General features: G+C 46.2%; 1 protein-coding gene and 1 non-coding gene across 3 annotated transcripts in view; one reads left to right on the top strand and one right to left on the bottom strand.

The window, feature by feature from the left end:
* MYO1E (myosin IE) overlaps nucleotides 1–24620 on the bottom strand; it is a 213756-nt gene that overhangs the window by 8612 nt on the left and 180524 nt on the right. For both annotated transcript variants that reach the window (XM_030318066.2, XM_032593630.1), the window contains 4 exons: nucleotides 19214–19360; nucleotides 18164–18321; nucleotides 15405–15497; nucleotides 12460–12661 (listed from right to left, as the gene is read on the bottom strand). In XM_030318066.2, the coding sequence (XP_030173926.1) occupies nucleotides 12460–12661; nucleotides 15405–15497; nucleotides 18164–18321; nucleotides 19214–19360 (600 nt within the window). The remainder of the gene's footprint in view (nucleotides 1–12459; nucleotides 12662–15404; nucleotides 15498–18163; nucleotides 18322–19213; nucleotides 19361–24620) is intronic.
* On the top strand, nucleotides 4059–4131 carry TRNAR-CCU. Its single transcript has one exon. It is a non-coding gene; the product is annotated as a tRNA-Arg (tRNA).

Below are 24620 nucleotides of genomic sequence, written 5' to 3'. Positions count from 1 at the left end.
AGGACAAGAACCACATGATCCTCTCAATAGATGCAGAGAAAGCATTTGACAAAGTACAGCACCCTTTCTTGATAAAAACTCTCAAGAAAGTAGGGATAGAAGGATCACACCTCAAGATCATAAAAGCCATATATGAAAGACCCACTGCTAATATCATCCTCAATGGGGAAAACCTGAGAGCTTTCCCCCTAAGGTCAGGAACACGACAGGCATGTCCACTCTCACCACTGTTATTCAACATAGTATTGGAAGTCTTAGCCTTAGCGGTCAGAAAACACAAAGGAATAAAAGGCATCCAAATCGGCCACGAGGAGGTCAAACTTTCACTCTTTGCAGATGACATGATACTCTAAATGGAAAACCCAAAAGATTCCACCAAAAAAACTGCTAGAACTGATCTATGAATTCAGCAAAGTGGCAGGGTATAAAACCAATGCACAGGATCAGTTGCATTCTTATACACCAATAATGAAGCCACAGAAAGAGAAATCAAGGAATCGATCCCATTTACAATTGCACCAAAAACTATAAAATACCTAGGAATAAACATAACCAAAGAGGTGAAAAACCTATGCCCTAAAAACTATAGAAAGCTTATGAGAGAAATTGAAGAAGACACACAAAAAAAGTGGGAAAATATTCCATGCTCCTGGATAGGAAGAACAAATATTGTTAAAATGCTAATACTATCCAAAGCAATCTACATATTCAGTGCAATACCTATCAAAATAACACCAGCATTCTTTACATAGCTAGAACAAACAATCCTAAAATTTGTATGGAACCAGAAAAGACCTTGAATAGCCAAAGCAATCTTCAAAAAGAAAACCGAAGCTGGAGGCATCACAATCCCAGACCTCACGATGTATTACAAAGCTGTAATCGTCAAGACAGTATGGTACTGGCACAAAAACAGACACTCAGATCAATGGAACAGAATAGAGAACCCACCAATGTATGACCAACTAATCTTTGACAAAGCAGGAAAGAATATCCAATGGAATAAAGACAGTCTCTTCAGCAAGTGGTGCTGGAAAACTGGACAGCGACATGCAGAAAAATGAACCTGCATCACTTTCTTACCATACACAAAAATAAACTCAAAATGGATGAAAGACCTAAACGTAAGACAGGAAGCCATCAAAATCCTCGAGGAGAAAGCAGGCAAAAACCTCTTTGACCTCGGCCACAGCAACTTCTTACTCAACACGTCTCTGGAGGCAAGGGAAACAAAAGCAAAAATGAACTATGGGGACCTCATCAAAATAAAAAGCTTCTGCACAGTGAAGGAAACAATCATCAAAACTAAAAGCCAACCGATGGAATGGGAGAAGATATTTGCAAATGACATATCAGATAAAGGGTTAGTATCCAAAATCTATAGAGAATTTATCAAACTCAACACCCAAAAAACAAATAATCCAGTGACAAAATGGGCAAAAGACACAAATAGACATTTCTCCAAGAAGACATCCAGATGGCAAACAGACCCAAGAAAAAAATGCTCAACATCACTCATCATCATGGAAATACAAATCAAAACCAGAATGAGATACTACCTTACACCTGTCAGAATGGTTAACATTAACAACTCAGGCGACACCAGATGTTGGCGAGGAGGCAGAGAAAAAGGATCTGTTTTGCACTGCTGGTGGGAATGCAAACTGGTGCAGCCACTCTGGAAAACAGTATGAAGGTTCCTCAAAAAACTAAAAATAGAACTACCGTATGACCCAGCAATTGCACTAGTAGGTATTTATCCAAGGGATACAGGTGTGCTGTTTTGAAGGCGCACATGCATCCCCATGTTTACAGCAGCACTATCAACAATAGCCAAAGTACGGAAAGAGCCCAAATGTCCATCGATGGATGAATGGATAAAAAAGATGTGTATATATACAATGGAGGATTACTCAGCAATCAAAAAGAATGAAATCTTGCCATTTGCAAGTATGTGGATGGAACTCGCGGGTATTATGCTAAGTGAAATTAGAGAAAGACAAATATATGACTACACTCATGAGGATTTTAAGATACAAAACAGATGAACATAAGGGAAGGGAAGCAAAAATAAAAACAGGGAGGGGGACAAAACATAAGAGACTCAAATATAGAGAACAGAGGGTTACTGGAGGGGTTGTGGGATGGGGGGATGGGCTAAATTGGTAAGGGGCATTAAGGAATCTACTCCTGAAATCATTGTTGCACTATATGCTAAGTTGGATGTAAATTAAAAAATAATTAAAGGGGGGAAAGAAAGTTACATTTAAGGTTTCTTTTCAGAGGAATTGGGTGGCACTCCACTTGGTGGCTGTTGACACCTGTGGAAGGAAGAAGGAAAAGGGAGGGTCTTTCCCTGGGCCTGCGTCCTGGAAGGGAAAGCACACCCAGTTTTGATCTGTGATCTCAGGAGGCCAGAGCTGCTCTGTCTTTGCTGCGGCCCCATGACAGTAGATGGGTGCTGATGAGAGAGTTAGATCTGGTGGGGAGGGGGGACTGGCTGCCACCTGGGGGGGTAGGACTGTTCCTGTCAGGGTGGGATTTCGGGGGCTCCCTGTGTGGGAGGGAGCAAACCCTAAGGTTACTCAGGCTCCATTCTTCTTAGGTCAACCCCCATCCCTATCTTCCCACCTACCACCAAGCACTTTTCTTTTATCCTGGAGGAAAAGCATCTTATAGATGATTAGCCTGACATAATTTCCTCCCTAGTCCACTGGAAATCCCCATTCCCTCCTGGAGAAGTGCTTGCCTCTCTGAAAGCTGGCCAGGCAAGCAGGCTCTTAATTAAGCAACCTATATATTAGGGATGTGTCAGCATTTGGTTAATAAGAGCCATTAGCCTGCATACCAGAAGTCATCTGATTTCCCAGCAATAAGGAAGGGGGAGTGGAGGAGGGTGTGCATTAGAATACCCTGGGAGGGAGAGAAGCCACCAGCCTGGCAGTTGCAGGGCACAGGATTGGAACATTGCGCACACACACACACACACACACACACACTCTCTCTCTCTCTCCACCCCCAGATATTCATAGAAGGAGAAGACTTGGACTCTCTTATGTCCAGGGAGGAAACCTACAAACATTAGTTAGTGCAGGATGATAAGGCCTCTGGGCCCAAGGGTACTGGGACTTGGGTGTCGTCCCTGGGAAAAGGGGGCCAGAGGGGCCTCTTCGTGGGGAGACAAAGCTGGATGATGCTCTGAAATGCAGGACTATCCTCCCTGCAGCAGTCCTGGGAGTCACCTCCTGGCTCCTCTGCCCATCGCCTCCAGCTCTGACCCAGCCCTGGCACTTCCTCCTCCTCCATGTCCGGTTGTTTCCTTTCTGGGCTCCCTGAATATCCCCCCAACTCAGTGTCTATTCGTTCACTTCACCCTCCACAAAAAATACTAACAGTTTCTCCTTGCTCTTGGGAAATGGACCAAAACCCTTCATGAGGCCTACAAAGTCCCTGCCAGGTGTGGTCCCCACTGGTTCCCAGCCTCATGTCCTGCCACGGGCCACGCTGCTGTCTTCCTACCTTTAGGAGCCCTGACTGGCGTTAGGACACTCAGTTCACATATTCCTAGCTTACATCATCTTTACTGGTAAAGACCATGCTTTCCCCCTAAGATCAGGAACAAAACAGGGAGGTCAGCTCACCACCTGTTCAGTACTGCATTGGAAGCTCTAGCAAGAACGATCAGTCAAGAAAAATAAAAGGCATTCACACTGGAAACAAGTGAAAATACCTCTATGTGCAGATGAGATGATCTTGCATATAGAAAATCCTAAGGAATGCACAGCACTAAAAAACTAGGAGAACCAATAAACACGTTCAGCAAGATTAGAGAACAGAAGACGGAGAAAACAATTCCATTTATAATACATGCCATTTAACCAATTTAACAAAAGGATTCTATTTTTACGAAATATCCAGAAAAGGTTAATCTATAATGACAGAAAGCAGATTAGTGGTTGCCTGGGGCTGAGGCTGGGGGTTGGAGGCAGTGACTGCTAATGGGAAGGAGGTGTCTTTTGGGGATGATGAAAATTCGAAAATTAGATTCTGATGGGGGCACCTGGTTGGCTCAGTTGGTAGAGCATGTGACTCCTGATCTCGGTGTTGTGAGTTCGAGCCCCACACTGGGTACAGGGATTACTTAAATAAAAAAAAAAAAAAACAAAAAAAAAAAACCCAAAATCCCAACAGTTGAATGGTACTTTAAAAAGGTTGATTTAATGGTATATAAATTATATCTCAAAACAATCTGCTTAAAAAAAAAAAGTAACTTACACAGACCCCTTTTGGCTCAGCCCCACACTGCTGACACCCAGAGTGACCTCAGCCACTCTGAGACGGCAGACACCAGGTGTCCCAGAACCGGGGCAGGCTGGAGAAGGAGATGGAGGTAGGGAGGACTGTTGAAACACCTATTTGAACACAGCCACTGCGTGGTATTTGGTCCCAAGGCATCAGAGGATAAATCGAAGTAAACCCAATCAAGGTGAAACCTCAAGGATTACTGGCGGATTTGGGTTCCCCTGTAGGCCCTTGGCAACAGTTGGCTTGATCTTCCCAGGCCCCAGACAGCGGCTCCCACGCTTTACCAACGTAAAACCATCTGGTTATTTACTACTTGGCTAAACGGGGTTCACTGTGCTTCCCAGGTGGGAGCATAAAGAGTCCAGGCAGCTTTGAGATGAGGCATTGTTTGCTGCGGAACAAGAGTGTGGACTGGAAGACTGTGTTTGATGGGGAATAGATGTGGAGGTTGGGAATAGCTCTGCATTTTCCATTAAGGAAGTGTCTGTTTAAAGTTTATTTATATTGAGAGGGAGTGTGGCTAAGGGAGGGGCAGAGGGAGAGGGAGATGGGGAATGCCAAGTAGGCCTCACACCATCAGCGCAGAGCCCCAGGCAGGGCTCAAACTCACAAACCGTGAGATCGTGAGCTGAGCTGAAATCAAGAGTCGGACGGATGCTTAACTGATGGAGTCAGTTAAGGCACCCCCAGGGAAGTGTCTGTTTAGACAATGAACCCTAAGGTCACTATGGTCTGGCTCTTTCCTGTTTAAATGTCCTCTGTGACCAGGACGGAGTACAACTCTTCCAGCAGGGCAGCCAGTGACAGCAAAATCTTCCTGGCCGGTTCCTGCTGCCTCATTCTCACATCTGAGCATGGTTTCACTCTTGTGAGTGTGGGCAGAAGGGACATCGTCTGGGAACCCCTGCCTATAGCTGTATGAAATATAAACTCGCCTGGGCTGTGGCTGTGCTGGGCAAGGCACTGTGCTAGGCATTTTCACAGACGTGGCCTCATTTAATTTCACAACACTCCCGTCAAATGACCACTGTAGGTTCCTGGGACTTCCTGCCGGTCTCATCCCTAGACGTCAATAACAGACGCATAAGGCTCCCAGAGCTCCAGCCACACAGACCTTTGAAACCAACTTGCCAAGGACCTACATGGGAACCCAAATCCCCCAGTAATCCTTGAGGTCCCTTGGTCTGATGTCCCCTTGGCCCACCCCTGTCCTAAGCGGCACTGCTAATTCCTGCTCAGCCTTCAGATCTCATTTCAAACCCCCCACCACATCCTGGGCAGCTCACACCTGCTCAGAGCAGGGGTCCATGTGGCAGTCCAGGGACCTATGTCACCATTCAGCTGACTCCCTCTTAGGACCAAAGGTTCCATGGGGGCAGGGACTGGGCCTCTTCATGCTCACCACTGTAGCCCCCGGACCTGGCACCAGGCCCGGGAACACTGCGTGGCCTCAGTCTGCACATTCTCATGGAGTGACCGTGTGCAGGAGTAGGAGGGACACTGCACTGGCTGAAGAGTCAGTGCGCCGGGTGTGAGGCCCAGTTTGGCCACTGGCGGGCATGTGGCTTGGGGATGTCGCTTCACCTCTTTAAGGATCAGCGTCTTCATCTGTAAAAAAGGGAGATTCAGGCAATGGTCCAGGTTCTTTTTCTAATTCTTAGAATGCTTTCTAGAGCGCTCTCAACAAAATCTCTACGTTCAGAGGTACCACGGTACACAGGAAGTCTGTGCCGATGAAGAGACTGCTGCCTCCACATTTTACCACATTGCAGACCCAGAAACCATCGCAGAAAGCAGTCGGAAGGGACAGCCATTTTCCTAGCTCTATCTTAGACCGATGCAGCCTTAAACCCACACAATCTCTTTTGCATCACTAGGTGGCGATCCTGTGTAATCAATAATGGGGAGAGATCATGACTAGGAGCTGCCAGAAATTGATTAATGAGGCCTTTTAGGTGCCTGGAGCCTCCACTTGCGGCCAAGGGGCGGTTGGTCAATGCAGTGAAGGAGGGATTCAGACTTGCTCACACAGCAAACACGACCCTCCCACTCAGGCGGCTGGCACTGGCTCGTCCAGCCCAGGAGAGAGGGTTGTTAGGCCATCGGGAATTCTGTGAGTCGTTAAACAACAGCCACTGTTAAAGATTAAACGGAACACACTTACAAGTGACGAAATTAAAAGCACAAGCAAAAACTACTCATCACTCAACCCTTCCTAGTTATTTTGCTACATTTCATTTCTGTCTCTGCACTCGAGGTTAAAAACGTCTGGTTGCTTAAGTCTGGTGGGAACACTCGGTAACGGTGTGTGGCTGCACATCTCTTCCCAAGCCCGAGGCCGGTGTGGTCATGCCGGTAGCCTGGCACTGGCCATGGCGAGGAGAAACTGGCAAACTGAGCACGACTCAGGCCCTTTGGTGTGTGGACAGCCAGTCATTCAGCAGCACACTGCTGTCCTCACACCGTTGTGCTCTGCCTGGATGTGTTCTGTAACACACATGCGGGACTTAGATAATTTTGGCACGTGACATTTGCACGCCTACTAAGCGTTACATGATTGAAACCTGTGTTAGAAAAACAATCATTTCATTGGGCTAATGGGGGTTGGAGCAAGAATTTCAGACTCACAGCAACGGTTCTTTTTCTTGTTGCCATTTCAATAATAAGTGTTCGTGTTATACATATTAACACGTAGTTGGAAACTGCCATGTCACTGAGCAAACTGTCTCCTTCTAGGTAACTTCTGCACAATGTAATCCAGTTTTCCTGTTACTGCTTGACCCATCATTTTGGGAGAATTTGTACACACTTCCCACTTGAGCGTATCTCTCCCCCAGTAAGAAGACAAACACAGGAAGAAACTGAGTTACAGCAGCCTGTTTTTACAGCAGGTCGTTTTCTGAGTTGGGCATCAGACCTCCGATGCCATCACATTATAACCCACACCACGAGGTTTCCCAAGTCATCAAGCGCCTTCCGTCCAGGCTGCTTTGGAAAAACCACGCTGCTGGAGAAGTCCTGTCTTAGTGACTGAGGAAGACCTTTGCCCTGAGACCTCAGGATAGCGACTGACACTTGAACCCTCACGGACAACTGCTCGATCTCACAAGATGCCGAAAGCCCATGAGAAAGCAAAACCCCAAATGACGTCAATGGTGACAAGGCTCCCTAAAGTGAGTGTTCATGCATTTGCTCTTTCCTGGTAACTTAGTCTGTCACTTTCCATGGGATGTTAGCTGTTACGGTGACAGGAGCAGAGGATATTCAACTAGAAAAAGATGGAGTCATAGTATAGCTGGGGAAGAGGTTGTGGACTTTTTTACATGGTCCAAATGCAAGAGCGTCTGTTGCAAGCTTTTCCTCATGGCTGCTTTGCTGTTGCTCTGCACCCACAGCGAGCGGCAGAGCTCTTCCATACGTGTGTGAAGGGGAAGGTGTCTCCCTCACTGGTCCCCTTGTCTGGCTTTCCTAGGCCACCTATTTCCCCCGTTAAAGCTGCAATGCCTGAAGCTTAGACCCTCAAGGGGTCCAGAGATTTGAGTTCTTGAGACTAAAGCCGCCTTTCGACCCTAGGAGAATATTAATATTATCCAGGGTGCCTGGGTGGCTCAGTCGGTTAGGTGTCTGACTCTTGGTTTTGGCTCAGGTCATGATCTCATGGTTTTTGAGTTCAAGCCCCAATTCTGGTTTTGTGCTGACAGCGCACAGCCTGCCTGGGATTTGGGACGCTCTCTCCCTCTCTCTCTGCCCCTCCCTTATATGGACACATGCATACATGTGTCCTCTCTCTCAAAACACATAAACTTTAAAAAAAGAATATTAACATTTTCCTATAAGACCGAAGGACATGAGTAACAGTAGTAAAACCAATACAGATAAACTTTCAAGTTGCATCATGCTTGTGGTTTACAAAGCCCTTATTTAATCAAGAAACCCCGAGGAGTGGGCTTTAACATTATATCATTATCGCTATTGTACAGTTGAGGACACCAAGGTGAGAGAGATTAGGTGCCAAACATGAGGAAGCACAGCTGGTAATTGTCCAGCGTGTGGCACAGAAAAGGCATGTGGCTCAGTAAATATTTGAGGAGCGAATCAATGAAGGAACGAACAAATGAAATGGGACCGACACCCGGTTCCTGCAACTGTGACCCCTGTGCTCTCTGCCCACCATCAGGCCACCTTCTGTGAACGTTTCAGAGCTCCCACACCTCTGGGGCGGCTGGGTGTAGCTAGTCTCTGCCAGGGGGAGCTGGGATTGAGCTTTCTAAGATCACTGCTTTGTTCTGCAGATGTGAGATTTATGTCTTGAAATTCCAAGAAGGAAAATAATGGCATTTTATTTCATTGGCTATTTGAAATATGCTGTATTCCAAAAGGTTGAATCTATAAACATTACTGGAAATGTGGGAATGGATGCCAGGGGTTCCTAAGCCTCATGTCTGCCTCGGCCAGGATACGGCTGCTGCTCCTGTAGATTATGGGTTGAGAAATATTGCTATTGGACATTTGTTGGAAATTTTAAGCCCCCTGAAAATATGACTCCATTAGGAGAATCCTGTCAAGAGACATACAGGCAGCATTTGAATTTTTCTATCGATCCCTCCCCCTTTGTGGCACGGCAAGAAGCCCAACCACTGAGCACTTTCAATATTTTTCTATTTCTCCTACTTCTAGTTGGATTAATCTCTGGAGTATCTTGAAATTTCCTGAAGTTGCCCTCCCATGAAATGGACCATAGGATTAAAGAGGCCAACAGAAAAGGTATTTCCAGTCTGGGTTTTAATGCTTCCAGTGATGAAATGGAGTCAGATTATGTACGTCTCAGCTATAGGAGGGATAACCGAAAGCACACGTGACTGGCAAATCAAGTGTTCCTATGAAATCAGAGCAAAGGCTGATGAATGAAATGTTTGTATGATTCTTGCTTAACCTGTTCTCTTTCTGGATTCTCAGGAAAGACCTTGAACCTGATTCAGACATTTCAAAAGGTATGCTAAGAGACTGCAGGGTAACGATTCCCTCTACATCTTTCCTAGTTTCCCTGGACAATAACAATGAGGACGACAGTAAGAATAGCCACCACGTCCCAAACGTGGCGAGCCAAGGGTAAAGGATCCAGTTGGGATGGTAATTAATTTAGCAAAGGCTTCATGCTCTCTCCAAAAAAACCTGGCTGAACCTAAAATAAACTGACAAAGACTTTCCTGAATTAACTTGAGGTGCTAATTATACCATTTGATTTTATCCACATTACAGGATCCAAAAGAAATGATTGCTTATGCTAAATACGTCTATAAAGAAAAGTGCATTGGGGGTGGGAGAGGGAAAGGAAAGATAAGCCCAAGAGTACGAAAGCCCGAGGAGCAAAAGACCGCGGAAACCTTGCCTTTATAGATTGGCACCTTCAAGGTCACTGTTTGGAACTGTGACGTTTTACAGGAATTTTTGTGTTTATGGAAAGGCTTAAGTTTGGGATCCCAAAGTCTGCTGTTTGCTTCAACAACCTGCTGTGAAATGAAGGCAACTCATGTTTTCTTGGCCAAGAGGAGCTATTAAATGCAGGTGACCCCGAGGCTTCTGAAATGTCTAAGGCATGCCGAAGGTCACTGGCCACATTAGAGATGATTTTAATTTTCACTTGATGTGTTTCAGAAAATAAATATGAAGAAAAAGTTCAGACCTTTGACCAGAGTAGGATTTTCTAAGGAATGTTTGCACTACAGCAGATTTAAGTGTACAAGGAGGAGGGTAGAAGGGATTCTTGCAGCTCCTGGACTCAGTGTGCCTACTAAGAGAACAGACAACAGAAGGTCAGGAAAATCTTACTGCCTGGTAGCCAGCTGTGAAGGTGCCCTCTCTGTCCAGCCTCATAGCCATCGCCACGCCACATTATGTACGCCTGATCTTTAGACCTAGAGGTGGCAAAGGGTGCGCTAAGACTTAAATAGGGAGCCACGCAGCTGAGGGCTGGAAGGGAGCAGCCTCAGTTAAGACACTATGTTCCTAAATTGCCTGCCTTTGGCTGACAGATGCTAGCAGTTGGCTGGTGTGCAAGTCTGTAACTTGCAAAGCAGGGCTGGAAAGATGGTTTTGCTTGCCAAGGCCAATGCAAGTAGGAAGCTAACAGACAGAGCTAAGAGATCATTTGATGCATTTTGTTGATTGATTGATTTTAATTCTCTGCCTACTTTGGGACACGAACCTCAACCCGGGCCCAGGAAGAATTGTTTGATTATTTTCATTAGGTCCATCCATCTGAATAGTGTAGGTCTGGGTTATGGAGTAAAAATCTTAATTCTGCCTCAACAGCACCCTCTCAATTCACTTGTACACAGAATCTTTCCTGGCTTTATCAGTTAGAGAACAGATGCCTTTAGAGGAGTGCTTTCCAAAATGTGGTCCCTGGATCAGTAGCAGCAGCAACAGCAGCTGAGAACTTGAGAGAAATGTAAATTCTTGGGCACCGCCCTGGACCTACTGAATCAGACTCTGGAAGTGGGCCAGTGAGTTCTCCAGGGGATTCTGTGCACATTAAAGTCGGAGAACTACTGCTTTTGATCAAGCCAATCAGGCAGGCCACGATCGTTAGAACTGGTGGGAGGCAGTGACTTACACAAAAGTGGGGGGTAGGTGCGGAGAGAGATCCAGGGTAGAGTGGCATCATCTCTACTGACAGCCATCTGTACCAAACTAAGGTGTTTTCCTATCTGGAGCCCAAATGAGGTGAGACTTGCCAGGGGAAGAGGAACCCCAGGAGAACGTGGTTAAGCTTGTGAAAGCTTTGTGGTCTTTAGAAGGAAGCTGACAAGGCAGGAAAGACATCTTGTAATGGGAAATGGAGGTGAATGGCAGGAGCTGTTGTCTCTCTCCCAGCACTGCTCTATTGCATCCACGAGTCTCCCGACCACATCTGAAACTCCATCATGGTGGAGCCACGGAGAGAATGGAAGATGCAGGCAGGCATGAGGAAGGGGAAGAGTGGGCTGGAGCAGGCCCACTCTTGGGTTCAGTGGAGAAAACCACTCTACCATGGAGAATCATGCGGAGTTGGAGGACTCCTTCAAAGTCACTAGTTCAGCCTCGGTGAGATAATGGTTCTATCATCATCATCATCACCACCACCACCACCATCATTGTCATCAAGCCCCCGCGGACCGAGTGGCTCCTACATGCCCAGTATCGTGCTGGGTATTTAATGTATATTATTTCTAGTCCTCCCAACAACGTGCACGCATGGGGGCCATTACATCAGTGTATAGATGAGGAGAAAAAGCTCAGGGAGGGTAAGCAGCAGGTCCAATATTAGCTAGGTAATAGGGACTGAAATAAGACCCTCATCCTTATCTGGTACCTGACAACCTCACTCTACAGTACATCTGCTTGCTTATTTCATCCACCCCGGGCCTGAATACTTCTGGGGGCAAGGTACTCCTTACATCCTAGGGCAGTTCATCTTTGGGGTTCTAGAATGCCCCTTTGTTTACTGATGCCAAAAGCTACCTCCTGGCAGAGATCACTTACACGTCTTTGAGTGGACCTGTTTTATGCCTGGTGACTCCACAGGACGTGTCGAACCGCCTTTCCACACTAATAACTCTTTGAATATCAATACAGAGTTCTAGAAGTCTTTACTTCCTCCAGCTAAAAACCCGGGGTTTCTTTTTGTCACTCTTCGTTTTCAGTTCTAGAAAGGCTACGAGGCTCTCATTTTAAAGCCCTAAAGATATATATTCATAAAAGCATCTATACCTTGTACAATGCTGGGATGTTATTCTTAGTGTTCCTAATGGCTCTTCGAGCTGTAGTGTTTATGCAGCAGCTGGCACAGACACGAATCAAAACCCCATCATTCCTCAGCCACGCCAGAGAGCAAGATAGGTCACAGAGTAATTGAATCTCAGGGCTGAAGGGGACCCTCTTCTGATGATCATGATAAACCATCTCCAGAGAATGAGTTGTGTGCTGTCAACCTGGCTGGTACTTTTACGAATGCCAACCACGAGCCTCATGGCCTTGGGTCCTGGATTATACCACGCAGGTGGAAAACAACTTTAGAACCATATATAGACAGCCCAAAGAAATCCCCGGACCTTGCTGTGATGGATGGAGATACAGGTCACCAACTTCATCTATAGGGGGTGGGACCCTTACCCGGCAGCACCCTGATCTGGGACCTTAAGGAAATCCAAGCTCTCCGGCGTCTGTGACACTCGGTCTGAGCCGGTGGACTGCTGCCGTGGCAAGGGTGGACGGGCCATGGAGGTGTACAGACTTTTCTGATTTAACCTCTGGTTTCCAGGAGCGTGGGGATGTGGCACAAATTGGTTTTTGATGACTCCGTTCTGATGGTAACCTAGGGAGAGAAAAACGGGAGAAAACAAAGCTTACATCTTCTGATCTGCTTAAAGGCTCTCCATCGATTAGCCAAGAGCAAGTCACTTAGCTTCGCCAGGACTCAGTTTTCCCATCTGAAAATACAGAGGACATGACTGCAAATATGTTGTGAGGGACAGAGCTGATACACTGTAAGCTGCCTAGCAAGTGCCTGGAACATAGCAGACACTCACACATGCTTGTTGAAATAGGTAGCAGAATCACCAGATGTTCATTCAGGCTTTCAAAGCCCACATGCAAGGAAAGGTAAGCTTGCAATGAGTTGGCAGGCACATTCTTAGATCTAAGAAAAATTATGAGGCTATGATTCAAGAGGGCTGGCAGGCAGCTGTTGAAACAGTTGGACGTCCATTTCCAAGGGGTCAGTCTTGGGTGTCCTCTGCAGGAGTCCCCTGTGGGAGGTAGAGGGAGCACTCTACACAGGCAGGGAAATGTGGCCACTGGTTGGATCAATCCAGATAGGGCAAACTCTCGTAGCCAAACAACTGTTCTTAGTCAAGATCACATTATCTGTTAAGTAATGGAATATGGTGATGGGCTCCAAACCACAGGCCTTGGCCAAAAGGGGCATTATCTTTCCATTGTATGTGTGATCTCTTCTTCTCCCTTACCTCTTCTCTCACTGACAGATCTGGGCAAGAATGAAGGAGAACAAGACTTCCCCAGGCCCATTTTGGTAAACCTCCTATAAAACCTCTTCCAACTGAATTAAGAAAAGAACTCTTTGGTACAGGTGGGATGACCGTTAGTTTATAAGAGAGACCAGCAGGTCAGATTGGGCTCTGTCTAGGTTAGCTCTGTTGACCTTGAACAAGATACATGACCTTTCAGTGTGTCAGTTTCTTCATTAAAGAAACAAGGAGCTTGGTGGTTGCCAAGGAGAGGGGCAAACCAGAGCAGGACGTGCTGTAGGGCTATGAAATTAAAGGGGGGGGGGTGTCACAGATGGGCTGCTCCATGCTGTGCGTGACCCATTCACCCTTGATAAGTTCAGAAATTAAGGATAAGCACTTAGAAGCATTCACAGCAGCTTCGTAGACCTATTTCATGTCTTTTGAATCCAGTAAGAAATTCTAGCTTCTATTATGAATGCTTTTAAAATTCCATTCTTCTACTCATTTTTATTATATGTTACAATAAAAGCATGGTTTGTGATAGGCTGAGAAAGAAAGAAGGAAAGAAATTAAGGGGCACCCGGGTGGCTCAGTTGGTTAGGCATCCAACTTCAGCTTGGGTCATGAAATTGCAGTTCGTGGGTTCAAGCACTGTGTCGGACCCCACACTGGCAGTGCAGAGCCTGCTTGGGATTCTCTCTCGCTCTCTGCCCCTCCCCTGCTCACCTTTCTCTCTCTCAACATAAAAACAAAACAAAACAAAACAAAAAAGAAGAAATTAAGAAAGAAAAAAACCCCAACCTTGTTCCTTCACCACAGATAGTGTGAGAAAGGCTGATAAAAGGGATTCAGGTCCAACTGCCTCATTTTATTCACAAAAACGGTCACGTAGAGGGGTTGGGAGCCGAGCTCAAGGTCGGGTATTTGGTCTGAGGCAACTTTGGCCAACCTAAGCTGAGGCAAATGAACTTTCCAGGTGGTCTGGCCAGGATTCTGCACAGGGGCGGGGCGGGGGGGGGGGGGGCGCCAGCACATAAGTAGTAACACATTACTATAGTGGTTCTCTTAGGTTCCTTTATGCTTGGATTTTCTTCAAGGGTAAAGGCAGAGGGGAGGAAAGAGAGCTGGGCAGAAAGCATGGGGACTCCCAAAGAGATGTGAATTAGTTTTTTACTGCTAGGCACGGGTGTCCATATTTTAGCATATAGCTTCGAGATTGCAGAGCAGGAGATGAAAGAAATGCTTTTCCCTGCTTACTTCAGACACTGCTATTTCCTTGTCTGGGATGATTTAAGTGTGGTCCTAAGGTGACCGTTTCAGACCCAGACTCCTGAACTTACGAACACCCAATATTCTGGGGGCAGCTCTTCATTAACTGAATTTTGTGAGGGAAAAACATCTTGTGCATTTTGAGAGTGCTCTTAAAACACTAAATGGATTTTTCCAGGCAAAGAGTCTTGCATTGACTCAGGTTTGGATTTTATTGACCTGCGTGCTGTATTTTTATCATAAAATATGAGAAATATGAAACTTAACGTTTAAAAAAATTTTTTTGTATCAATTTTGTAATTCTTTTAGATATTCCTTTGTTTTTTGGAATAAAGAGCCTATCTGACTGAAAATAAAAATTTTCCACTTATTCATGAAGCTCTTAACTAGTTGCAAAATATCATCGTGATACTTGGCGGGAACAGAGTGCTGGTGGAGGGGTTATCGCCAGCAAACTCCTAGCCCCACAAAGGCCACATCCTCCCAACTGAAAAGCTGACAACATCCTGGTTGCCATGGACAAGGAACTCCTTTTTCTTTTACTGATGTAACAAGTCTTCCCTTTGGGAGTAATATTGCTAGGTAATGAAATCCAGATCGTTAACTCAGCCTCAGTTCAGTCTCACGAGCTCATGCTTTTCCTGCATTTTGGGGTCACAAGCAGGGCCATTATGCTGGCGGGAGTGCATCTGGCACTGCAATGGCTCATGGCTGGGTAATATGTGCGCATTTATCTGCTAATGGGTTTCTTCCCAGATACATTTTACAAATGATGGGTCCAGGTTAGTGGTCCTGGTCTCGGGCACACGCTGGATTTACCTGGAGGGGGAGGGGCGGCTCTCATGGGGTAGTTGGCATTGTGCGTCCCACCGGAATAACCTTTGTTTTGAATTGTGTTCCTTCTGGTAGGACCTGAAACAAACAAACAAGACAAAGTCAAAATCAGTACCACTGGTTGGTTTTATGGCTTCTGATGGTTTCTTGCTTATGGAAAACTTTCGAGAAGTGTGGAATCCAGGTTCCAGCCAAATATGCAAGGAGCCTGCATAGAGAAGGGACAGTTGAGGGAAGTACTGTCTTAGTAGCCTTGGGACAGGAGGGGCCGGAAGACATGTCGATGGACCCACGGTGTTGAAATGTTAGAGACAATGGCTTTACAGTCTTACAAAAGCGTTTCTATTTCTGTGGGCTTTCAAAAGAGATGGGTGGGACGTTTGCGCTCGTGGTCTGAACACAGCACGGAATGAACCCGTGAGTGCTGCCCGTCACGGTCACTGGCAAGAAGCACATCTCAGCGCTCACTGTACATCAGTGTAGGGTCAAGAGCCTTCCGATGAAAACAGAGACCACAGAGGGTAGAAGACTTGTACTTCTGACACAGACGTGAGGAGTTAGAAAATGAACTGGTGGTCCATGGAACCCCACTGTGGGTCAGAACTGGGCCTGGGGCAGCCAAAAGAACACTGCCGGGCAGAGGAGATGGCACCTCTGCAGAGACATGTATTACAAAGGAAACCAATAGATAGGTCTCCAGTAGGACATGAAGGAAGGTAGGATCAAACCAGAAGAGGGGTGCAGAGGGAATTTCTTGCAAAGAGAAGGGCTGAGGAACTGAGAAGGATGGGAGGTGAGAAGGCACGAATAACACAAAATGAAGGAGGTCCTGAGGTCCAGGGACAAGGGGAAGCGGCCTGGTGAGGGTTTCCCTCTCAGTACCTAGATTCCTTCCCTCCTGATTAGGGGACGTTCCACTTCGGGGCCTACTGAACACTGTTCACAACCCGCTGGTTATCTGTTGCTCTTCTTTGCCAGGCTCTGAGCCCATAGGACTGCTTCACCTGGGCCAAGAGGCCTCTGCATTCCAGTTGGGTTTGGCCAGGAGGAGGTATTGGCAGGAGACCAGAGTGGGGAGACACAGAATCTTTTTTTTTTTTTTTAATTTTTTAAATGTTTATTTATTTTTGAGAGAGACAGAGACAGAGCTTGAGCAGGGGAGGGGCAGAGAGAGAGAGGGAGACACAGAATCCGAAGCAGGCTACAGGCTCCGAGCTGCCAGCACAGAGTCCGACGCGAGGCTGGAACCCACGGACCGTGAGATCATGGCCTGAGCCGAAGTCGGTCATCCAACCGACTGAGCCACCCAGGCGCCAAGGAGACACAGAATCTTAAGCAGGCTCCAGGCTCCAAGCTATCAGCACAGAGCCTGACGCAGGGCTTAAACCCATGAATCACGAAATCATGACTTGAGCCAAAGTCAGACACTTAACTGACTAAGCCACCCAGGCATCCCAAGAATCCGTGTATTTAAAAGCGTCTTCAAAAACTGCTGTCTGGGGGCGCCTGGGTGGCTTAACTGGTTAAGCATCCGACTCTTGGTTTCAGCTCAGGTCATGCTCTTATGGTTCGTGAGGTTAAGCCCCATGTTGGGCCCTGCGCTCAAAGTGTGGAGCCTGCTTGGGATTCTCTCTCTTCCTTTCTCTCTGCCCCTCGTGTGCTCTCCCTCCCTCTCTCTCAAAATAAATAAACTTAAAAAAAAAAAAGAAAAATTAAAACAAAACCCAAAAGATCTGCTGTCTGTTTTCTGTAAGTACCAACTGATACAGACACACCAACATGTTCTGCGTGGCTATTTGTCTGTATTGTATTAGTGACTTACAGCACATGCCAGCGTGTACCTTTGTAGACAGATTTCACAAAGGCCTCCTTTATACCTGGCATCCATTTGTTGTACGCATGGAGAAAATTCTATAAAGATATCTACAGTAGATGAAAGCATAGCATACATGATTACTCTATGCTGTACATTACAAACATTGCTAATAAATAGAAAAAGAATCAAAGGTTGGTGAAGGAGTTAGTGCAGTGCGGTGGCAGGACGGGTTTTCCAGGTAAGTGCTGGTTCTATGGTGGAAGGAGGAGCCATTAGCTCTGATGCACAGTAATACAGTGAAACCCGGCTAAGGGCTGGTAAAACGTGGTCAATTTCTTCTAACTGCCAGAAAAGGTAATGTTTGTACTGTTGACAAGATCTGACTGGAATGGGCTGGACATGTGAAGCTAACAAGCTGATTTATTTATTTTTTTTTTTAATTTTTTAAATGTTTATTTATTTTTGAGACAGAGAGAGACAGAGCATGAATGGGGGAGGGTCAGAGAGAGAGGGAGACACAGACTCTGAGGCAGGCTCCAGGCTCCAGGCTGTCAGCACAGAGCCCGACGTGGGACTCGAACTCATAGACCATGAGATCAAGATCATGACCTTGAGCTGAAGTCGGACGCTCAATCGACTAAGCCACCCAGGCTCCCCTGATTTATTTTAAACACAGTATTTGTAATGCCAGGATTGCTATACCTAAGTGCGAAATTATCCAGAAAGGTTTAACCTGCTCATTTGCCTCGATGTTGGTTTAGTTGGAAATGCTTCAATGTCAAGTAAACCCCAGCCCCAGGAAGCAGTAAATGTACTGGTTCTCTGCCTCTCAGAGCCCCGTGAGCATCTCGTAGGAAACAAGTCTGGCCCCGAGCAGGGTGAGGGAGGGCCAGGCGGTGGTCCTGCCACGGGCCCCGTGCACACTTACGGGAATTCTTGGGCAGGCCTGGTCCGATGCTGACCTGCAGCACTTTGTTACTGGGCTTGAGGATGGCCAGGTCACCGAAGCCTTGGTGGAACTGCACTTGCCGGGAGCCCCCTGCACTCCAGGGACCCCAGTTTTCCTTTTTCAACTTGAGTTCAAGCCTGTGATGAGGATATTTGTTAGTAACAAGTGAGAAAATGGTGCTCGCAGACCCCAACATGGAGTTTTCTGCTGCTGGGCAAGCGTGCTGTAAAACTAGGCAAACCCAGGTCATCTGAGCCGGCCCGGGGCCCTCGAACGCGGACAACGTACATGGGTGTGGGACAGCGGCGTGCTAAGCCCCGACCAGAGGCAGAAGTATCTGGGGCCCAGCAAGCATCTGTGAGAAACCAGTTGGTGAGGGAGGTACCCCATTATAGGTACCGATGTCACTCCATCAGGTGAACTCAGGTGGGTCTGCCGAGCGGACGAAAGGGAAGGGACACTCTCCAGGCCACACTATTGTGGGGCGTCACTGTGCCTCTCTGATTTCCCTCGGTCTGTTTGTGGAGAACTGAGAGATGCCAGACACAAGATAGCCCATGTCTCCCCGGCACGAAAGGTGGTTATTACTTGATGAAATTTCATTCAACACTAGCAACCAAAACCCAAATAGATGGGAAATTCATCCACAACTCTAAAATGCCCAGCCAGTTTTTATTTTTCATACTGCTTATGGGCTTACATAACACAATTCCATAGTCTGCTTTTTTTTTTAACTTACATTTTCTCATGTCATAAGGCAGAAAAATCCTAATTTTAAGTAGCTGTCCATATTACTTCACAAAAATGCAAAAGTGATCTTTCAAGGTCTGTAACATCCATCAGGACTGTCTTCTGTAGGCCCTAGGACTCTCTGGGGGAAATGGAGGCACACAGGGCTGGGCTTTTCTGAAGCCACTGAAGCCGGTCAGACCCCCTGCTCCACCCCACAAGCCTCCTCTCTTCTCAGCCTTGACTGCAGCAGGGAGATCAATTTTTACTCACAACTTTGGGCCCCAGATCCCCACTTACGTATTGCTAAATTTCAGAGGTAGTTGCTTCTGGGTTTTTTCCTCATAACGCTTTGCTAAGAGGCTTAAGAATTCAGTTTTGAAGACAGACTCAAGCAGACTGTCATACTCTTGCTCATGAAGAATGAAAATGTCATCCTGCATGGTACTGCAAAGAGATTGGAAAGACTTAATGAAAGTTGCACGTCTGTTTATTCCCTTAAAAAAATTCTGTAAGATAGCATTAGGTTTCTACAGTCTTTAAGTGATAAGCTTCAAAACAAAACACAACAGCTACAAATTACATAACAAAATTGCTGCAATCTGCTTTCGAAGGAAGCTTATAACCCACCAAAAGTATCATCAAAATAAATCTCCCACATGATTTTCAAAATCCGAAATTTAAGGACAATTTAGTCTGTATTAAAAAAGAAAAAACCACTTTCAAATTCAACTTCTACGTTCTTAGGATCATAAAAATCCCAACTGTTATGGATAGAATGTGGCTGAAAGTGAACAATTCCACATAAGTGCCAAGTTAGTAGAATTTACAATATGGTTGTAGCTATTGTAATAAATCCTAACTTGAAGAATTGTAGCTCAGTTACCAAAAGGGAGGCCAACACCCTGGGCTTTGTAAGCACTTATTACGGGGTCTTTGGGTATTGGGTGCTCTGTTTAAACTGTGTGCCAAGAGCTGCTGAAGGCACAAACACACGAAACACAGATACACAAGACAGGTGGACCAACAGCAAGCAAGAACAAGCATCAACTTCAAGCTAATGAATTTCGTGGGACAGGGAGAGAACACACCTCTGTGGAAACTGCATGTTTGTATAGGGTAGGGCTGTGGGCAAACTCAGGTCAGGAGGGAGAAAACATGAGATGCTGCAGGAAGACTGGAAGAGGCTGAGGCAAACCCAGTTCTGGGGAAAATGCTTACTGGTAGAGAGGATTGATTAGACTCAGTTCCATCTCCAAACCCAGCTAGACTTCATGGAAATTACAACACACATATAATTAAGACCTTTTATACTCCAGTTGTTAGAGGTATAGCTCAGTTGAAGGAGGCCACCAACCCCACAGGTTCCATAATGTACACACTTACAAAGACCTCCACCGGACCACCATTAAACTATCTAAGACACTCCTCTAAAGAATGACATTTCATCAGGGATAGTGTTTTTCCAGGTATTAAAAACAAAGCAAACCTGTTTCAATGAATTGACCACAGTAACATTTTAATCCCTTCAAGTGCAGGAAAGGCCAACAACATGTTTTTTTTTTTTTTTTTTTTTTAGTAACCAGAGCTGAGCTGTATCACACAGGGGCCTGCTCTCGGGACCCTAGGTACCGCTGCACCAATAGATTACAAACCCAGACGGGAAGGTGAGTATGGAGAAAGAACTAGGGCATCGAGAAGCTTTGAGATTAAGCATTCTTCTTCCATGTAGACTCTGATCCATTTGAACTGCAATCCCCATGGTATCTCTGGGCAGTCCCATGAATATGATGAGGTCGGGGTAGACCAGAGGCAGTCTGAGCCTTCTGACTTCTTCGGGCAACCAGAGCCTTGGTGGCTTGTCAGGAACCTTCTCTCTTTGGGCACAGAAGGAAGCTAACGACCTGTACCTGATTAAGTCAGTAGCTTTAGCCATAGCCTCTTCCAGAAACCTCAGCCCCTTAGTCTTCCTACATGAAAGGAGCTTGGTAATGTATAGGAGAGGAGAGATCTAAGGTAGGCCCACCACCCACCTATAATTTAAAGGCACAGGATGGCAGCATGCACAAACCACAGGGGAGAGATGAGTAAACTAGAAGCAACAAGACAACAGCACACTGAGAGGGAGCTTGGCCCTTCAAAGCCTATTTAATGAGGATGAGTATGCCGAAGAGTTCTTCTTGGATGTGAAGTCAGAATACTTTACAGGCATTTTTTTTTATTTTTTTTTTCAACGTTTATTTATTTTTGGGACAGAGAGAGACAGAGCATGAATGGGGGAGGGACAGAGAGAGAGGGAGACACAGAATCGGAAACAGGCTCCAGGCTCTGAGCCATCAGCCCAGAGCCCGACGCGGGGCTCGAACTCACGGACCGCGAGATCGTGACCTGGCTGAAGTCGGACGCTTAACCGACTGCGCCACCCAGGCACCCCTTTACAGGCATTTTTGAACACATAATGGCCATTTAGGTGGAACACTTGCTCATTATTACTACCTCAAGCCTTTGTTTTCAAACTTTCCTACATCACAACTAGTTTCCTTTATACTCTTGTTATAGTTGGGATATAGGTTTTTCTGTCGTGATGAAGACTGTGGCAACTGGCGGTTTAAACAAGATTGCATTTTTGTCTCTTGCTCGTCAAAAGCATTTGCAAAAGCAATTCAGGACCAACATGACCATTCTACAGTGCCTGGGGGCTAGGCATTTACTCTTTCCTTTTACAGGTAGGACCGGGAAGTTGTACAAGTCACTTCTGCTCACACCCCATGGGCCAGCACTACGTCACATGGTTACACCTAGCTGCAAGGAAGCCTGGGAAATGCAGTCTGAGGGGAGGCTGTCAGCCATTCCTATGTAAAGGAGAAAATAGGCATTGCAGGGCAGCTCACAATCTCTACTATTTCTAAATCTCTACTTTTCTAAATGAGGAAATGGAATCTTTTCGTAAAGTCTGAGAATGTACCACAGACGGTCTAGCTACAAAGCTACTATGATCTTCCTGTCTCTAGGCAGATGAAAAGTCTAGAATTGTCATGATCAATTCAATTATGGCAATGCAGAACTCCACACAAAGGCACTTATGTAAACATCATTTGGAATTAATGAAAAAAAAAAACCCAAGCATCCTAGCATCCTAGCCCAGGGCTAAGAAGACTGTTGCGTGAGGAAGGGAGTGGATGCAATAGGCAAAGAGTAAAACGAGAAGCCCCACTTTTCGGTGTGTGGGGTGAGAAACAAAACTCTGCTTGATGCAGAGCACTCCTGGGCATGTCTGGATGCGTCTGTTTGCTTGGCTGTACTTTTCGGCGGGACAGTGCTTATTCAACTGGGCTAAATGAGCCCAACGCAAGTAACCTTGAGTAGTTTAATGCGCTTAGGAGTTTCATTACCATAAAGAAAAAAGCAAGCAGGCCAAAACTTCAGGGCCAATTATCAGCAGGAGTCTGGAAATGAGAACAAGTGTTTGGACACTTTGACTTTAGCCCTCAAATTCAGAAACCCCTCCCTCGGGTGACCCAGGCATGGGAGTCAGTGAAACCACCCTCAGGCCAGAGTTTTAAGTTCATTCGCCTCTCCTCAGCCCACGCTCCAGGGGCTAAAAACAAAGCTTTTACATTTATTTATTCTAAAAATTCAGACTTATCTTTGGACCTCACCCCTGTCTTATTCATAGGCTCAAGCTGCAATTCCTTACAGATGTTTGATGTAGTCCCCTGTGCTGAAAGATCCTTTACTAGTCCCTGCTTTGGCTCTCTATTTGCTTTTTATCTCATCTTTGTGACTTATTGTTATATTGCTGACAATACTAGAAAATCTTGTTTCACTCCCTTTACCAGTATCTCTTTCACAAAAAAATGTTCGTTACAAAACACTGAGTAAAGACTTAAAGGAGGTTTCCCCCCGCCCTTATGCTGAAAAGGCTATTTCCTAGGCCAGCCCTGCCTTTATTTAAACCTTTATACGTACTCCTTTTAGCAAACTGGAAAGTACAGAGGTAATTAAAGAAGAAAATAAACCTGAGTGCCTGGGTGGCTCAGTCGGTTAAGTGTCTGGCTCAGGTCATGCTCTCATGGCTCATGAGTTCAAGCCCTGCATCAGGCTCTCTGCTGTCAGCACACAACCTGCTCGGGAGTCTCTATCTCCTCTCTCTTTGCCTCTCCTTTGCTTGCTTGCACACATGCTCTCCGTCTCTCTCTCTTTCAAAAATAAATAAACGTGAAGAAGGAGAAGAAAATAAACCTTCTCCAGAGTTCCACCATACAGAGAAACCAGTGACACCAGCTTTGGGGCAACCTGATTTCCCTGTAGTGCAGACACAGGCTGTGTCAAACCTAAACAAGGGTCTCCTAGCAAAGCTTCACAGACCCCCATTGAGAAGGCTCATCGTGTCTTTTGTATCCCAGGAGTATCCTGTGTAACATCTCCTAACACTTATAACCTGTATGGCAGGTTATATGGAAGGCCTACTCAGGTATTTGCTTCCCTTCCAGAATGACAGGGAGCTCCTTGAGGCAGTGACTGTGTTCGCATTCACCTCCAAATTCCAGAGCTGAACAGAAGGTAGGGGTTCAGTCCAAAAATGCTGACAACGTCCAGGTTCCCAAATCTCAAAGGTTACATCAAGTCAAGATTTCAGTAATGTTTTGGGTCAGCTGCGCGGTGGTAAAGCAGGCTGTTCTTACTGCCAGGTTTAGCCAATTAGGCAATGCAACACTCTAGGCAAGAATGTTGCAACAAGAGAAACTGGAGCATCTCCCTAAAGCCCTCTTTCAGGTTGATCTTCCCATCACATAGTCATTTTGGAAAATCTACTGAACCAGACAGGGAGCCACGTAGTTTTCAGTCTTGGGCCTCTGGTGATCAGCTATTAAAATGACAAGGACTATTAGAAGCCTCATCAGAGGAGGGGCCAAGATGGTGGAACAGCATGAAGGTTTTTTTTTGCATCTCTTGTGGCTGAAATGTAGCCAGATTAACACTAACCCATCCTGCACACCTAGAAAACTGATTTGAGGATTAACACAACAATCTGCACAACCTGAACCACAGAACTCAGCAGGTACGCGGCGTGAAGACGTGAACTGGGGGAGAGAGAAGCTGCGGAGGTCAGGGAGTTGTTTTTGCTTGTGGAGACAGGACGGAGATGGGGAGAGAGTATGGGAAAAGCACCCCCACCACCACCAAAAGCAGCTGCAGACAAAGTGGAAAAGCGGAAACAGCCACAGGGACTGAACAAAAAAGGAAGAAAGGAGAAAGGAGAGGGTTTAAATTCCATTAAGACTCTATAAACAGGGGGAGCACAGAGTCTGCAACTCCACAGCTCAACACCTAGTGGTGCTCTGGTGGGAAGGGCGAATCCCCAGTAGCAGAGTGGGGTCCAAGAGGTTCTCGGGCCACATGGGGAGAAGCAGTTCCCCTGCTGGGAGGACACCTGGTAGAGGCTGTGCGGCATCCCCACAGGCAAAGGTCCCAGCAGACTCCGGAGAACAACCACATTTACTAGTGCTGGAATAAGGACATTGAGGGTGAAGCCCGGAGCCAGATGTGTGTTGTGATTTTCCGTAAACCTTGAAACTCTGCTGCTGGTACAAAATCGCATGAACTTTTTCTGGGCTGGGCTGGTACCCGGCCACAGTCTCTGGGCACCATCAGCAGTGTGGTCTCATGAACATTCCTGGGGGCGAGCTGGCACCTGGCCATTGCT

This window comes from Lynx canadensis, chromosome B3, assembly GCF_007474595.2.
Source record: "Lynx canadensis isolate LIC74 chromosome B3, mLynCan4.pri.v2, whole genome shotgun sequence".
Lineage (NCBI taxonomy): Eukaryota > Metazoa > Chordata > Mammalia > Carnivora > Felidae > Lynx > Lynx canadensis.
This window is presented reverse-complemented; position numbering and strand designations above follow the sequence as displayed.